Source organism: Dermacentor variabilis, unplaced genomic scaffold (assembly GCF_050947875.1).
Source record: "Dermacentor variabilis isolate Ectoservices unplaced genomic scaffold, ASM5094787v1 scaffold_12, whole genome shotgun sequence".
NCBI classification, from domain to species: Eukaryota; Metazoa; Arthropoda; class Arachnida; order Ixodida; family Ixodidae; genus Dermacentor; species Dermacentor variabilis.
This window is the reverse complement of record NW_027460280.1, coordinates 12,575,109-12,592,120: the sequence shown is the minus strand read 5'-3', so window position 1 is coordinate 12,592,120 and position 17,012 is coordinate 12,575,109. Positions and strand designations below refer to the sequence as shown.

Sequence of the window (17,012 nt, the reverse complement as noted above, 5' to 3'; positions counted from 1 at the left end):
TAAGTAGTTGCGAAGTAATTGTAAAGGCGGCCCAGAAATGCCCTATGATTCAAGTTTACTTTTTTTTTTATGAAATGAAATGAAAGTTTATTTCCATCTTGTAAGGTACAGATCTTGTAAGATACAGATGGAGAGGTGGAGGAAAAAAAGCTGTCCATTGAACAGCTTGACAAGTCCCCCATCCCTCATTTGGACAGAAGCAGCATCACATTCTTTCATTCAAATATACGCATGTATACCATACATACAGAATACGATGGCTAATTGTATCAAACGCCTTGGTGAAATCAATAAAGAGAGCACCAACTAAGAGGCCTTGATCGATGGCTAATTTAACCCTCTCAGTAAAAGTAATAAGCGCTAATTCAGTTGAAAAATTGTCACAAAAACCAAATTGATCAGGAGTTAAAAGATTAAATTTGGATATGTATTTAGTTAAGCGATTATGTATAAGTTTTTCGATGACCTTACTAAAGAAAGACAAAATACAGATAGGACGATAATTACTTGTGCACTTATGGTAACCTTTTTTAAATACTGGGATTATTTTACCTGTCTTGAGGCGATTAGGAAAGATGCCATCTATAAATAATCTATTTGCTATATGTGCTAACGCAGGTGAGATTTCGTTAGACACAAGCTTAATGCTAGAGGGGTGTATCAAGTCGAGGCCTGGACTGGTTGTTTTAAGAGAATTGATAATGTTACATACTTCCAGCGATGTTGTGGGGAACAGGTAAAATGAATGAGAACAGCGCGGAAAACTAAGCAACGTTGAATCAGGCTGACTATCGCCTGCAATACTAAAATAGTCACTGAAAACATTAGCTATGTCTTGAGGGTCAGTAATATTAGCAGAATCGTGGTTCATACACAATAAACTATTTTTAGTTGTACTGATGTTTAAGAATTCTTTAATAACCTGCCAGTTTCGTCTGGTATCACTTCTATTTTTTCTAATTTTATTTTCGTAGTAATTACGCTTGACATTTTTTAAAGTGGCTGTTAGAAGATTTGAATATGTGTGGAAGCGCAATCACAACGCATTATTGAATGGCTGGACTTTAAGTTTATTACGAAGATTATCTCTTTTTTTAATGGACCGCAATAAAGAATCACTAATCCAAGGCTTTCTTGGCGAGCTAAACCACCGCGTCACCGTAGTGTTACTTGTACATAAGTTAGAGCATTCAGATATTTTTGCAAAAAAAGATTCAAAAGCCCTGCACGTCAGCCCAGTCAATTGCACGAATCATACCAGTGAATTTATTAGAATCAAAGAAAGTCCTGATATATTTTGCTGCTTGAGAAGGCGTTACGGAACCTATGCAAAAAAATATAGGGTAATGGTCTGTTATGGCATATTCCACTATTCCAGCTGTGCTAAGATCAGTAGGTATGCTAGACAGTACATGGTCAATTAAGGTATTAGGTCCGCCTATTTCACACCTCGTTGGAGCTGTAATTTGTGAGGAGAAACCGCAGCTAAGGTAAGTATGTAAGTACTCAGAGCAACATTGACTATCAGGGCTGATAATGTTGATGTTAATGTCACCACATATCACAATCTCCTTGTTTTCATCAGTGACTGTGTTTAGTAACTGCTCAAATTCTTTACAAAATTCGATGTAAGAGGAAGAAGGTGAACGATAAATGCATGCAATTATGATGTTACGTTTGGTAGGCAGCTGCAGGTTATTACTCTCTACTTCTAGCCATACTGATTCACAGAGGCAATGATGAAGAAAAAGATCATGGCGACGTTTATATGACAATGAAGATTTTACTAAAATGGCCGAACCGCCACTACAATAACCTTCACGATGACAATATTCAGGAGTGTAGCCTGAAAGACCGTATAGATTCCCATCATGAGATGATAACCACGTTTCAGATAAGCATACGAAAGAGAACGCATGATCAAGACTGCAAAGAAGAGCGATGAGATCATCATGATGCCTACGAATACTGCGGATGTTCCAATGTATTAAGGATAAAGTGGGTTGTTTTTCCTCAATGAGAGCTTTCGCTTCGTCAAGATTAAAAACTGAGTCAGCCATGATGAATTAGACGTTCGTGCAAGCAAGGAAGAACTTATTTGAAGATTGACAGATCATTTACACTACATATGCGATGAACACGGCTGTTTTCCGACTTTCTGCCCTTAATGGCACAGTTATCGGTCCATAGAAATTTCCATCCTTTAGACTTCTTGAGCTCTAGCGCCTGCGCAAAAAGCTGCTTATTATCGGGTGTGAGGTGATCATTAACAAAAATGGAAGTGGGTGGTTTATGTGATAGCCCTACTGTAGTTGTTGTGAGTCTTGCTTTACGCGCTTTGGAAGCAAAGTCAGCCTTCTTTGTTCGTGAGCAGAAACGCACGATAATGTTGGTTCCTTGTTTGGCAGGCACGCGGTGAACAATGTCAATGTCACCAGCAGTGACAGGGCACCCAGTCTTGTCACCCAAAGCCTGGATAATTGTTAGGCAGCTTTCTCCTTCAGTCTTTGGAATACCTTTAATTTCTACGTTATTTTGCCTGGAATACTGCTCAAGGTTAGCTACTTGTTGTGAAAGGCTTTTGTTACTATCAATCAAAGACTTGTTATCGTCTCTCAAGGATTTGTTTTCTTGGAGAAGGTTGTCATTTCTTGCCTTCACAGATTCGTACAATTCATTAAACACACTGAGACTTTGACGCATTTCTGCGACTTCAGAACGGAGAATCTCAAGTTCTTTCGCTAACTCGGAATTAGTGGGCATCTCGTAGAATTACGCAGATCAACACAAAAAGCAAAGAGCAGCAGCAGTGGTGGCGGCGGAAACTTATGGGCTACGAGGAAAATTTCAGAAGCACTAACCTGCACAAATATGCAGAGAATGGGTAGAACCGGTTTGCAAGCTGCAACCACGGCTGCCTGAGTGATGATCGCCGTTCCAGGGCAGTCGCTTATAAGGCAGGATCCCTCTGTAGGCGGTGCTGCACGCGATGCAGTGATGACGGTGCTGGGGTCGCCGGTTTTACACGTGTGCGTCTTGATAGGATCGTTGATACACAGATGGCGCCGGGAATCAGATGCACACGAAATGTGCACAAATATGCAGAGAATGGTTAGAAGCGGTTCGCAAGCCACAACCACTGCTGCCTAATGATTTGTATCTTCAAGAAACATCACTTTGGTTGTAGTGTTCCATTGATCTCATTGCAGTGAATTTGCACCTGCTGCCACGTGGATCACTGGTAGTTGACACGGTCCTCTGGGTTTATCTGACCCGAAGCTGTGGTGCTTAGTAGTCTCCGAAAATGCCTCAAGTTATTGCTGGTCGTGCCTTTGTAGATTGTGGCTTTCCTTTCTCACTCAATCTAAGTACTCCGTTCATCAAGTCATCTGAGCCCTTTGAGAGTCAATTTTTTTCGCCAGGTGAGGCCCGCCAGGATAAAATTTTTGTATTGCAGATATAAAATTTTCAGACTGACTTATTTCCAAAAAAAATGTAGCTCATTTTTTTAGAGTGACCATACATTGACAAAAAAATATATTTTCCATACGTAAACGTGCATTGTTTATTCATGAATACAGATGGGCTTTCATAAACGCTTATAATAAAAATAAAAAAGTAGGTACACTGAAATAGATATATATTTCGATTCGGCACTTGGGTTGTAGTCCTCATTGGCGGAATCACTGCACGACTCACTTGCAGCAGAGCAAGCAGCATGCATGCACATAGCGTAATCGAGCCGTGTATGTGAGTGCACGCAAGAAAACTCTATGGTTGTGTGCCCATCAGAAAAACCAAACGATTCCGAAACTTGCAATAATCCTTCATTCCGTTGCCAACGAAGGGCAGTCAGTTTTCTCAAGCCGAGTCTCGTGAAAATAAACGCAGGCATGGCAGCATCATTTGTATACAGTGGCATCATTTGTATATACTAGCTCCCACCTGTGAACAGATCTAATCGCAACCCTGTGAGAAGCACACGAGCGACCATCTAGCGGTGACCCTTTGAGAGATTAATAACCAGGTTTGACATCAGTTTCTATGAGGGCAACAAACAGAAACAGTCCATGAGATCAAACCAAAACTAAATGCTGTGCGCCCTCGCACATGTGGATGTGCGAACAGTTGCTGTAACTCCAGCATGAAGAAGCTGTGAAATTAAAACCAGGGGACTACGGAGCAAAAAAGATGCCTTGTATTGACACAGGGTGGGAGCATTTGCTGGGCAATAATGAATTGAAAAAATTCGCACATTTTTCAAGCATACAGATGGCACTGTAAATATATGGCATCGACCATGTGGGACTTGATTGCGATGCTGTACATTTACAGCATTGACCCTCAGAGGGAGAATGGGAGATGTTTGAGTTAATGGGTCAAACTACTGCATATATAGGGTTCTTCCTTCTAGTGTTTTATATTTTTGGAAATTCGGTAGTGGTTAAAAATCATGTTTTCTTTTTTAAAGCGGAAAATTGAGGAGAAACCGGGTGTTTTGTTGTCTGGCAGCCCAAAGTTTGGATTTTTCTGGGAACTGTTGCAAACAATGAACACTAGAAATGGTCTGCATTTGAACACAAATGTCCTATTTAAAAAACAAAATCATTCGTGAGGATGCGTGAGCAGATTTACTCACAGGGACATGTAGGCATAGATCTTCTCGCATATCGTGTGAGCAACTCACTTCTGCAAACATTGTTGTCGGCATTATTAATAAATTTAAAGAAACCAAGTGAACATAAAATGCCAAATAGAGGTGGGCTTGCCAATTGTTTCTTTGCTTTGTTCTCTGCAGTCTTTCACAACGGAATAAAGTACAAAAAATTTGTGTACATGGGCATGCTTTGCAGTGGGTGTGATGCTTTTCCTTATCTTGCAAGGCCATGTTTAGGAACATTTCTATGTCCATACTAGACCTTTTGTTCTTGTCTGTTGTCCTGTTTTACTGGTCCTCAATACAGTGCAACCTTGTTAAATCGTAGTTGGCCGAAGCTCGGAAAAAGTACGTACTAAACGGTAGTACTGCTTAACCGAAATAGCCTGAGATCGCCCACTTACCTGTCAAAAACGGAACTCAGAGAGAGTGCGATGAAAGGGGAAAAAGACATGCAGTATTTATTCACTTCGCACAACAAAAGTGTTATTTTCATCTGATGCTGCGGCGGCCTAGCAGCGACGACAGCGGCCTCAAACTTACTGAAGGTGCGAGACAGGTTTTCAGCCAGCCCCCTCTTCTCGGCAAACACTCACATGGCAGATTCCTCGTTGGCGTTGCATGTTTTCCGTGCACGCGGGCGGTAGCACTGCAGAAGTTGTGGGGCGCCTTTTTCATTGCGGGTGGCTGTTCACGTCGCGACGATTTCATTCATCAGGCTGACATAACGTGCAGCTTCTGCCATTGCCGGGCCTGAATCGCCCGTGCTGTCGCTTTCCGTGTTGTCTTCATCACTGTCGTTAGGTGACACTTCGGCAACAACAAAGGCAACGATGGCGCGAACCTCGTAGCCGGCATCTCTACGTGATCGCAGCAGCGCTGCCGAGGAACTGCTTCGTATCCCACATGCCACACACCGTGGTCAACAGCAAGTCCCTGCCGCGTGCCAGCGCCGACTTCTTCGTGTCAGGTTTGATAGTACGAACGATGTCTAATTTTTCTCCTATGCTGAGCACCCGGCATCGTTTTTATCCGAGCTTCGGCATGGACGCGAGTCCTTCGTCGCACAACGCCACGATGCTCTCTGGCATGGCGTTGAAATGATGTTGATGTGGCTTCACGTGCAAACGCATAGGGTGCTTGGAGACCGTTGTTACGATCTCTGAGGCTTGTTGTTCTGCCAGGCCGCCCGATGGAGACGACGCACAGGCGTGTTTGCGCGACGAAAAGTGGGAACACTACGTGCTAACTGATATGTACACAATAAGCTGGTATGGTTTATGCGGGTACAAAACACATATGTTCAATGGCTGCTGAGTAGGCGATTTGACTTTACTACCTTTAAAACGAAACTACTGTTTAAGCGGGTACGGTTTAACGAGGTTTTACTGTATATGCTCTTGCTACAAGAACTTCAGGGAGAAATCGGCTTTAACCCAATTTTCATAAATTTTCTGCACGGTGCAAGAAATCGGGAATTACTGGGTTCTACCTGAAAATGAAGGACCCTAGCATATTATATACCGTATTTACTCGCATAATGATTGCACCCCTGAATTTTGTAGTCAAAATTCGATTTTTAAAATTTCCCGTGTAATGATCACACCCCAAACTTGCCGCAGCGATATGCCGTGTGCCAAGTCTAGCTAATAATGATAGCGCTTACCATCTGTCGAATGCTATGCGAACGACTCTTCAAGACAAGCCAAGAGGTGTGCACGCACCAAACATTCTTAAGTAGATGCCACATTTTTTCATTACTTTCATCACTTTCCGTATTTCCATGACAAAAAGCGGTACAACCAAACTAGGCTTTATAATGGTTGTGGTCAACAAAAACAAAAAAGGCGCCTTTCGATTCTTTTCATCTGCACTCGTGGGCACGCAACAAATCGCGAGCGCCAATGATAGTAGCCACGTTTACACTGATATGTTAAAAGTGTACCCTATTCATACGCTGACGCTTGTAACACAGCTAAGATATTCGCCCACCGTTAGCGGAAACATGCCGTATTAGGATAGTAGTGAAGACAGATGCCGCAGTTTCCGCAGCACGCCGGCCATGCGTTTCTGCGTCACTGGCAGCTAAGTGCGCCCATCTGTTTCTGTCCCCTCAAAGTGGACATGGCTACGTTATTGCTGCAAACTTGCCGATATTAACGATATTATTCAACACTCATACGGAAGAAACTGTTTCAATGCACGTAATCTACTCACGAGAAGAAAACAAAAATCGCGTAATGCTTGCTCCGCCGGCCGCCATTTTTGTTTTGGTGTCCCACACCCGCATCCTGGAGCAAATGCGGGACGAAAAAAAAATTTCTTTTTTCGCGGGAAACTTAACCCGCGTAATGATCTCACCCCTGCATTTGTGTTAATTTTTCTGACAAAAAAGTGCGATCATTATGCAAGTTAATACGGTAATATGAAATTTTGTGGGATAATGTTCTTCAGATTACATATCATTCAGTAGTTTTCATCGCGGCACCTCTAGTGGTAACTGTATTATGTATTAAATTTTAGATAGACCTTCATATTTAAATGTTCCTTTTCCCTGAAACTATTCACAAAATGACTGTATAAATTGGCATTATTGCTGTCTTCAAACTGAATCTAAAGATGTGGTTTCTACTAGTAGTAGCAATAAAAAATTGTTCACAGTTTTGGTTACTTATTTTGTTAAATGAGTACTGACACAAAATTTCGAAGTCTACTTCATGTGTGAGATCGATTTATGTTGGCACACACACATTGTCTGCAAAATATCAGCAGTGAATATAGCTTAGAACATATTTAAAATCAATTTTAAAGTATGTGCGCGCAGCCAACTGCAAAACGCAGCACCTCGTGACATCGACATCAAAAAAGGATTCTAAACAAACGGGAAAATGCTATGTCATGAGTTTGCGCTGCCGCCGGGGTGGGCCCTGTGACCAAGTTTGTGCGCATGTAACAGCTTTGCGCAATCACGTGCCCAGCTTTGTTTACATTCCTTTTTTGGCCGATATTGTTGCTCTCTGAAACGAAAACTTGGACTTGTCGCTACAAACAAGACTTCAAATAATTACCTGTCACACTGTGGATTAAATGATGTTTTGTGCTGTGATCACTAGGCCATTAGCTACTTATGGCAGCAGTAAAAACAAGATTGAAAATTTTTGTGTCAGTACTGCTTTAATGTTAAGTGGTGCAGCACGAAGCAGGACAGGGACACGGAAAAGACGAGGACGAACGCTAATTGGTTTATGGAAAACCGACTAGCCAAAACTAATACTCTTCTAACTTACTTCTTAAGTTATTTCGTTTTCAGATTTACTGTCCTTAAAATCTGATATCTTGTCAGGGTTGCAAGTTAAGCAGATTGGTTGGCTTTGGGAGCCCATGGTAAAACCACAAATAAAGTGCAGAGTGACATCTGTTCGGCCTCTTTTGAAGTCAGAGAAGCGCACAGCAAAATTAGTTTTGAAGAAGTATTCAGGAACATGGATCAAAGAAATGGGGGGCTAAAGTGCACAGGTATCTTTACCTGAAAAGCATGGACAAAGATAGAGGAAGAAGTCAGGAAATTAAACAGCCAAGTACAGTGCAATTGAAAGTATAAATAGACAACCAGGAGTTGTCAAAGATAAAGTGAAAGAAACCGAGACCGTGAATTGGTTGCGAAGAATGGAAACAAAAGGACCATGGAGATTTACAAGAATGAGAAGAAAAAAATTAAAAGGGGAAACTCTGAGCAATAGCACAAAGGGCATTGCCTTGCTATTTGAGGCTTAAGCTGGTTGCCTAAGGACAAAAACATACAGAAGCAGGTATTCGCAGCAGAGTGAGGCCTCTGTATACTGCAGCAAAAATCCAGAGACCACTCAGCACATCCTAATCGAATGCGAAGAGATTCGCCCATTGAGACCCGTGGGTAACGTACACCAGCCAGAAGCACTTGGATTTAGTGGACGGAAGTGTCAACTGGTGATCAGTCGAGATAAGCAAGAGACATTTAAGAGTTCAATAAAACCTCATTAATTTGAACTCGGTTAATTCGAAATCCCAGATAATTCGAAGGTTTTCTGCAGTCTCGTATTTTGCAATGAAAATTTGACAGGATAATTTGAACCGGCAGCCTAGTCCAACCCGGTTAATTAGAAGATTTGGGGGGGCTATGCAGCAATTCCCGATCCCCATTTCACCGCAATTCCAATGAAACGACCGCCATTCGGAGCCGCGAGGCGACGCCACATAGCAATTTCGATTATGTATAAACGAAGTGCCCGACCCGTAGTACCGCTAGCAGAAAAATCAGTCCACAGTGCGCCTCACGCACCACCAGAATGCGCGCCTACAGTGGAGAAGACGTGCTTCACTGCAATGCAGTCGGCATAGTGGTTTTTGTCACATGCTCTCATCCCCCACTCCGTGCAGGTGCAGCGGTTGCAGCGTCGGCGCGTGTTCCGTGCCGCTGCTACTGGCTGCCGTTTGCCCATTTCTCTGCGCCTGTGGTGACTTGTGTGCGCGCGATGCTGGTCTCGGTCATTTCTTCATTTCTTTGTGTGCAGTGGTTAGGGGCGTCTTTTTTTTTTTTCTGAACTGTGCAGAACTGCCAGTGAGCAAAGATGCCAAAGTAAAAGACTTTAATGCTGCAGCAGAAGTTCTGGTTGATCCAAGGAGCGGGTAAGAACATGTGTGTTCCAAAACAGAGTTGGCTGAAAGGCACAGCGTGCCCCTCTCCACGTTGTCCACAATATTAAAGAACAAATCGAAGGTACTGGAGGCCTACAGCAAGACACATTCTTCGAAGCGGTCGCGAGTACGGGCTCCCATGTACGAAGATATGGAATCAGCTTTACTTTGCTGGCAGATAGCAAACAGAGCCCACCTTCCCGTCAGTGGAATGATACTGCAGGAGAAGGCCAATGACTTGGCTCTACAACTTGGGCACGAAGAGTTCAAGTGTAGCAATGGATGGTTCAGCCATTTTAAAGAGCGCAATAATTTGATTTTCGTAGCGGTCTGTGGCGAGAGCGGCAGCGCGAACAAGAGCGTCGTCGACAGCTGGAAGAAACACATGTTGGCTCTATTGCTTAGCGAGTATGGTGCAGACAATGTGTACAACCTTGATGAGGCAGCCCTTTTTTATAAGATGCTGCCAACAAAAACGTTCGCAGCAAAGGACACTGCATTCGAGGGTCGAAAGCAGGGCAAGGAAAGAACTACTGTTCTGCTTGGTGCAAACACGTGCGGTAAACACAAGCTGCCGCTACTCGTAGTTGTAAAATGTGGGCAGCCTCGTTAAAAATGCACGGCTGCCACCAAGGGATGAACTTATCTACTGGCACAACAAAAAATGTCTGTGTCACAGGCGCAATATTTGAAGATTATGTCCGGCAGCTTCACTGCAAGTTCGCGGCCTCAGGCAGGAATGTACTCTTTGTTGTTGATAATTGCCCGGTGCATGGTCCACATCGATTTCACAGCCAATGTACCAAGGCGTCATTCACCACACAAAGAAGATTTACCGCCACCACCTGCTCAAGCCCATGCTCCTTTGCTACGACAGCGGCAAGGAGTACTTCATCGACCCCCTCGAGGCCATATGGCTTATCGTGTATGCATGGAAGCAAATGGAACCAACTTTGATCATGCGGTGTTTTGAACACGCTGGCTTCTCGAAGGAAAGCACTCTCGATGCTGATGCTGACTATTCATGTGCATTTGATGAAGAAACAGCCGAATATCGCGACCACATCAATCGCAGAGGATAGCGAATCCGATGCAGTCGGCTTCGCCGAGTACCTGAGCTTTGAAAATTATCAACAAACATGCTATTTAGATTTGGAGAGTGAAGCTACCGCTGATGTGACTATGTGTGATGACAGCGACAACGACGCTAACGAGCCCTACCGAGCACCCGCTCTCGGGGAAGTTATCGGATTGCTAGACATTATCCGCAGTTTTGTTGAGTGCCACGGTGGAAATTCTCAAATGCTGCACGTAGTTGGCCAACTAGAAAACATGACCCTTGGAGCCTTGAACTACAGGACGCGGGAAACCAGCATCTCTGATTACTTTAAGTAATCCAAAGATCGCCGAATAAAGGTAGCGCATTCCTGCAGTGAAATTTTTTATCTGGGTTGCATTTTTTCGTTTGTTTGGGTAATTCGAAAACCTGCTTTATTCGAAGATTTTTTGCAGTCCCAGTGACTTCGAATTAACAAGGTTTTATTGTATTGTTGGAAAAATAAAAAGCAGGTAAGAGATTGATACGACTGGATCTGTTACAGACATAGGTAGTGGTACAAGGTAGATAGAGAAATTTTGAGAAAGAGAGAAAAGATTAAGATGTATGCAAAAATGCTAGAATGAAAAGCATGTATAGCAGGTTAGGTGACTATTTGTCACTGCGCTATTTCAAAAGGGATACCAATAAATCATCATCATAGTCCACTGTCGGGCTGTATGGTGAAAAAGTAGACAAAACCCACGGCACTACGCTGGCCAAAGTAAATTTAAAAGAAAAGAAAACATTTTGGCTCTCACACGGGAGTGTTGTTTACAGGTAAAAGAAAGGTGTTCGAGCAATTCGCTTAAACAGGCTTGAACAGGTAACGCAGGCAAGCGCTCATACACTGACAGCAGATTGCCATCGCTCCTGTTCAGAGTGTGTGGCGTAGCCTGAACCATTGGTGACTCAAGATAAAGGCGCCGAAATAGACCTTTTTCCCTGGCAAGGACACATGCCTTCCCCCAGTCGATTGCATGGCCCCTTGAAGCGGCATGTGGCATGAAGCGGAAAAAAATAGGGCTAATCACGTTGACATGACAATGTGATGCTGCATAATGTAATCGGCATCCTGTTGTGAAAAGCATTAAGTGCTGCTGACTACTCAGCATGACAGTTTAAGGAATGTAGCCATTTCAAGTCGCCTTGTTTAACTACTTTCCGTACACAAACTTGCTGCATATAGGTACATGACGTTCAAAGCTCCAGAACTGTGTGTATGTTGTCACTTGTCTTTTGTTGGTTTGACTCATAGAAAAAGCAAACCTGTGGTGGGACATTGGGCTTTGGGTTTTTTGTTGCTGGCCAGGCTGGTAATCCCTTGCATCAATGCGAGTTCCTTGTGGCCCTAGCAGCACCCTATCATTTGTTTTCTGCCTTGTGTTTAACAGTGCAGACCATTATAGGATGCATTTCCTTTTAGGTTGACAAGGAAGAGGTGTCGCTAAGGCGTGTGATTGGCTCCAAGAAAGACCAGTATTTCCTGAACAAGAAGATGGTTACGTGAGTGATTTCCTTGCTGTGCTGTTTTAGAATGAGGAATGACTGCTGCTTTGCTCTGCAGAAGGACGGATGTCATGAACCTTTTGGAGAGCGCCGGTTTCTCGAGGAGCAATCCCTACTACATAGTAAAGCAGGGCAAGGTAAGTTTTAATGTGGCATGGTCGGTTGTCATCTTTAAGTGTATTTGTGCATGCAGATCAACCAGATGGCCACAGCGCCAGATTCACAACGGCTGAAGCTGCTGCGAGAGGTGGCAGGCACACGGGTGTACGATGAGCGGCGCGAAGAGAGTAAAGTGCTGCTGCGTGACACTGAGGGCAAGCGCTCCAAGATTGAGGATCTGCTCAAGTACATTGAGGATCGGCTGCAGACGCTTGAGGAGGAGAAGGAGGAGCTCAAGGAGTACCAGAAATGGGACAAGATGCGCAGGCAAGCATTGGTGTGATCATTTAGCTGGTACAGTTGGGGACAAATGTTTAGAGACTGCACTTGGAAAAAGCGCTGTATTCCAGTGCTTTTTCCTGGAATACAGTTGGAATACAGTAGGAAGATGCCTGAGCGCAGGCATCTTCCAACTGCAAAGGGCCTACGAACTTTTCTTACTCGAGAATCGTGCATTACACAATTCATGGTTATGCACACTGAATTAGATCAAATGCAGCATTTGCTTTGTAGGCATGATCTACAAACTTTTTTTGCTGACTGTACCTGTACTGCTGTAGTAATGGGGGTGGAGTGTCCATCAAAGAAGTACTGGACCAAGTTTTCCAATTTGTAGAAAATATATCATACACTTCTGGAGTGTTCTAGGTGACACTCTGCAAATATAGAAGTTTAGAAAAGACTGCAGTGAAAGCTTGGTGGCTGTGGCGTTGGGCAGCTTAGCTTGAGGTCATGGGTTTGATATTTCAATGGGATCAAAATGGAAAAATTGGTGTACTTAGATTTAAGTACATGTTAAGGGAACAGGTTAAGTGCTATACTTGCCATGCATTTTTAGGCACGTTCATGACTTGTTTTCTTTGTAACTGAATAAGGCAAAATAGGCGTACTGGTATTAGTGTATTCAGAATTTGCAGCTCTTGTACCAAATATTGGTGTTGCTTGGGAATACAGTCAAACCTCCATTTAATGAAATCCATGATGTAACTATGTTTATTTCCCAATTTTAGTTACATTGAAAACTATTTTTTTTTTGCGATTTAATGAAGTATTTTTGTGGCATAGTTTCGATTTAACGAAGTTCTCGGCTGTTTCAAGCATTTATTAGGAGCTTACATGGCTAGTAAATCTAGCAAAAGAACTAGAATAATGCCGGTCGAGGCAAAACATGTTCAAGTGTTCTTGCGCATGAAAAGATTAAGCAGCAAAAATGCCGTTAAAGCGTGCGTGCTGATTCACGAGAGGCAGGAAATAATGCTGCGCCATTTTGTCACATTGGTAAACAACTTGCAGATGTCGTGTGGTGTGTGGCAGCTTGGAGCCCTGGGAGAAACATGAGAGCTGATGATCCCTTCTTGCCAAGGGGGATGGGGAGGGAGTCAAAACATGGCAACAGGATCAAGCACGTGCTGGGGGCAGAGGGGGCAGGACCGTGTGTCTATCTGCCTTCTCCTAACACGTGTCCATGCATGGGCCACACGCCGTATCATGGATATAATCTATCTGCAGCAAGTGCACAGGACGAGTCGAGACGTGTGGGGCCTGGGAGTGCATTGGTTTTTCGGGTGTAGTGTTTGTGGTCGCATAATTTCAAGTTTCGGAGGCAAGGAGCAAGCACTCGCTTGCATTGTGACAGTGAGTTCATAGCCATTGAGTGAAATCTGATAATGTTTGCCCAAGCATGCCTCACATCAATAGAAGTACGAAGCTTACTTTGTGTAGTTGTTTCTTTGCTATCAGCCTCAATGCTCCGCCTTTCTTGCAAAACGTGACTTTTCTTTTTTTCTGTGATGCTCTTTGGCCATACCTGGCCCTTGTGCCACTAAACAACACACATTCGTTTATTCTTGCTTTCCTTTTTTCTTTTTTTGCCGAGGATGAATATCTGTATTGTAAAAAAAAAAAAAAAAAGGTGCGCCTCCGCCCAGCACCATCGCCAACACTTGGTTCGCGCTGCTGGTCGCTGGTATCTTTTGAGACGGTAACTTGTGCTGCCTCTCCGTTTCTACTCGTAATCTCCTTGAAGAAACGCACCGTCAGTCAACCTTTTATCCATGTCAGATGGTGTGAAGAAGACCGTAGCATCGGGGACAGCACAGCGGTAGACTGACGACGGCAAAAGAGCCAGGCAGAATGTCAGTCTCCTCACTCATGAACAGTTTAGGCGACGGATCAAGAGCTTCATGGGATTCAAAAGGTGCAGCGCGACTGGGACGGAGACAGAGAAAGGCAAACCAGATCACAAGCACTGTGATGTGGTTTGTGTTTCTTTGTCTCTGTGCCCGTCACGCTGTGCCTTTTGAATAGCTATGAACCAACTCGCCCGAGTCAAGGTCTTACTGCTTCATGGGTTGGTGTGTCACACAGCGGCGAAAATTGCACTTCAGCGCTTGCGCAGTTGTTGATGGCGTTACGACAAGATAGGAAGTCCTACCCGAGGATGACGTCATGTGAGCAGGCAGAAAGAACAATAAACCCGACAATGTACATCATGCTATGTATAAGCACCCGGGCAGTACAGGGTTCGAGAGGTGTAATGTGCTCTGGGCTTCATATGTGAAGCGACACTCCAGAGAGTGGTATGGTCACCTTGCACAGTGGACGGCAGAGTTTGGCGGCTATAACAAACATGGTGGCCCCGGTGTCCACAAATGAAAATGTAGAAGCACCTCTGAGAAATATTGCAACCATGTTAGCAGGAAAGGAGCGAGGACTTGGGCAGTTCGAAGATGGTGCAGTTCTTGCCTCTTGAACTGTGGTGCTTAGTTTTCCTGGTCGGGGGGTGCAGGTCGGCAATGCATTGGGGGAGCGATCATCGATGAGGAGATTGAGAGCGGCACGACAGAAATTCAGGGAGGTCAGAACAGCCATACTGCTGTGAGGGATCAGGAGCGGATTGGCACATGGGGTGAGTGCTGTACTGGAAAGGCCGTGCAGCGTTGCTGGAAGTTTGAAGGCGATGGCGGCAGTCGTAACAAACGGGATGATTGTCAGGTGTCTGCCAAGGATTGCTGACTCTTGGCCTGGCCCAAGATGCAGTAGCAGTGGCGAGTGGAGCACATGGTTGCAGAGTTGAAAGACACGGCTGGGGAGGCCTATGCACTATCTGCGCGTACGTATGAGGCACGGCGACCGGCTGCACTGCCTGCACATAGGTAAGAGGCACGGCCACAAGCTACTGATAGTGAGTGACGGGAACAGCTTGATAGACCTATTCGGCAATGACTGTGCGGAGCGTAGGTGGCAGACGAGAGCATGGCTCCTGAGTGAAGGGCACTTTGGAAAGTTGACAGACAACTTCCTCGTACACGAAGTCTGATCTGCAGAGGCAGTGGAGAGGGCTCGGGAATGGCAACAAGACTCAATAGTTAGTTGCCGTTAGACTGAGGCTTCCGAGTATGTTGCTTCTTCAACTCATCGTAGCTCTGACATCAGGTGACGACTTCAGAAATGGTGCATGGATTCCTGGCCAGGAGCATCTGGAATGCACCACCATCAGTGCCTTTGAGAACGTGCTGAATTTTATCAACTTCGGGCATGGTCATGACACGTTTTCAAAGGTCAATGACTTCTTCAATGTAACTCGTTAAAGTTTCTCCAGTCTGCTGTGTGCTAAATTACTGTGCACTACCACAAAGGTAGATAAAAATAGCCCCCTCCACACACCGTATGTATTCGAATCTAGGCCGATAGTATTTTTTCAAATGATCATACACCAAACTCTTAGGTCGGCTTAGGTTCGAGGATTTTAAAGAACATGCCAGTTTGTAATTGAAAATAATAACTATGGTGTACAGCTAGCACCATCTACAAAAGCCGGTATTGCAGCCACTACAAGCCACGCCAGTAGCCAACTGAAGAAGTACATGAGCGAAGTTACCATTTCGACCTCTGTCGTGTCAGTGTGCGGCGTGGCGTTATTGTAATGGCAGCAAACAGGTGATGCCACTATTGGCGGCGAGAATTTGGAGTGGTGCCCTCTCGCGAGTGACGTCATGGCCAGGACGCCGCTCGCTCTGGTTCGCTCGGCTGCTGCGTGCTCTCATTCCCTTCGTGCGTGCTTGGGGTGTCGGCGGCTTGAGCCGAACTTACAGAAGGTTATTTGGGATTATTTCTGCTGCCATGCCTGAACTGCAGTTTCTTCTTCGAAACTGCGTGAGTCATGAAAATTTGCAACTTGGATATCGCAAGCTATGTAGCGCTGAAGGGGTATACTGGTCTTGGAAATCATATATGCGCCATGTCTGTTCATAAATTTTGCTTAAAAATAATTTCTGCAAGTTCAACACGTGGAGTTATTTATGATGCTCCTCTAAACACTTAACATTCCCTTATTACTCAAGTATGACAGACATAGCATTTTGCATGGAAAAAATACCTTGATATTTGTAGTCAACATTATAAATCCGTGTTAGTACTCTGGGGAGTTGTTTTACTCAAATGTGGCAACTGTATTAAGGCCTAAAAGGAAGAGATAGGTGCACATTTTGTGTGAAAAGTTTGGCACCATTCTCTGAAATAGGCACCCAGAATTGCATTGGCTGTTAACACGACGACGCATCGTGTATAGTGTGTATATATATATATATCTACCATAACAGCAACCACTTGAAATAAAATTTCGTGGTTAAGATCGAGAACCAATCAAATGCAAGCGATTAAATAGCTCATAGTGCCGTTCAGCAGCTTTTATTGACTATGTGGCACATCCCTCTCGCAGCGGAAGCAACCAACTGTCATTATGGTGAGGCGCGCATTGTTCGCGAAACCCAGAAGTTCACTACAACTTCAAATTGAAAAGATGAAGTAGCTCTTTACAGCTCCAATTACAATGCCTATAGCATACTCGAGGCACTACAGTGCAGCTTAGGCTGCGTTGAAATGGAAAATGCAAACACATTCTGCCTCACCATGTCA

At 44.2% G+C, this 17,012-nt stretch overlaps 1 protein-coding gene across 4 annotated transcripts in view; it reads left to right on the top strand.

The window, feature by feature from the left end:
* The window catches only part of SMC3 (structural maintenance of chromosomes 3), a 463,962-nt gene that overhangs the window by 48,175 nt on the left and 398,775 nt on the right, over positions 1–17,012 (top strand). For all 4 annotated transcript variants that reach the window (XM_075676310.1, XM_075676309.1, XM_075676311.1 and 1 more), the window contains exons 5-7: positions 11,854–11,933; positions 11,995–12,073; positions 12,130–12,362. In XM_075676310.1, coding sequence (XP_075532425.1) covers positions 11,854–11,933; positions 11,995–12,073; positions 12,130–12,362 — 392 coding nt within the window. The remainder of the gene's footprint in view (positions 1–11,853; positions 11,934–11,994; positions 12,074–12,129; positions 12,363–17,012) is intronic.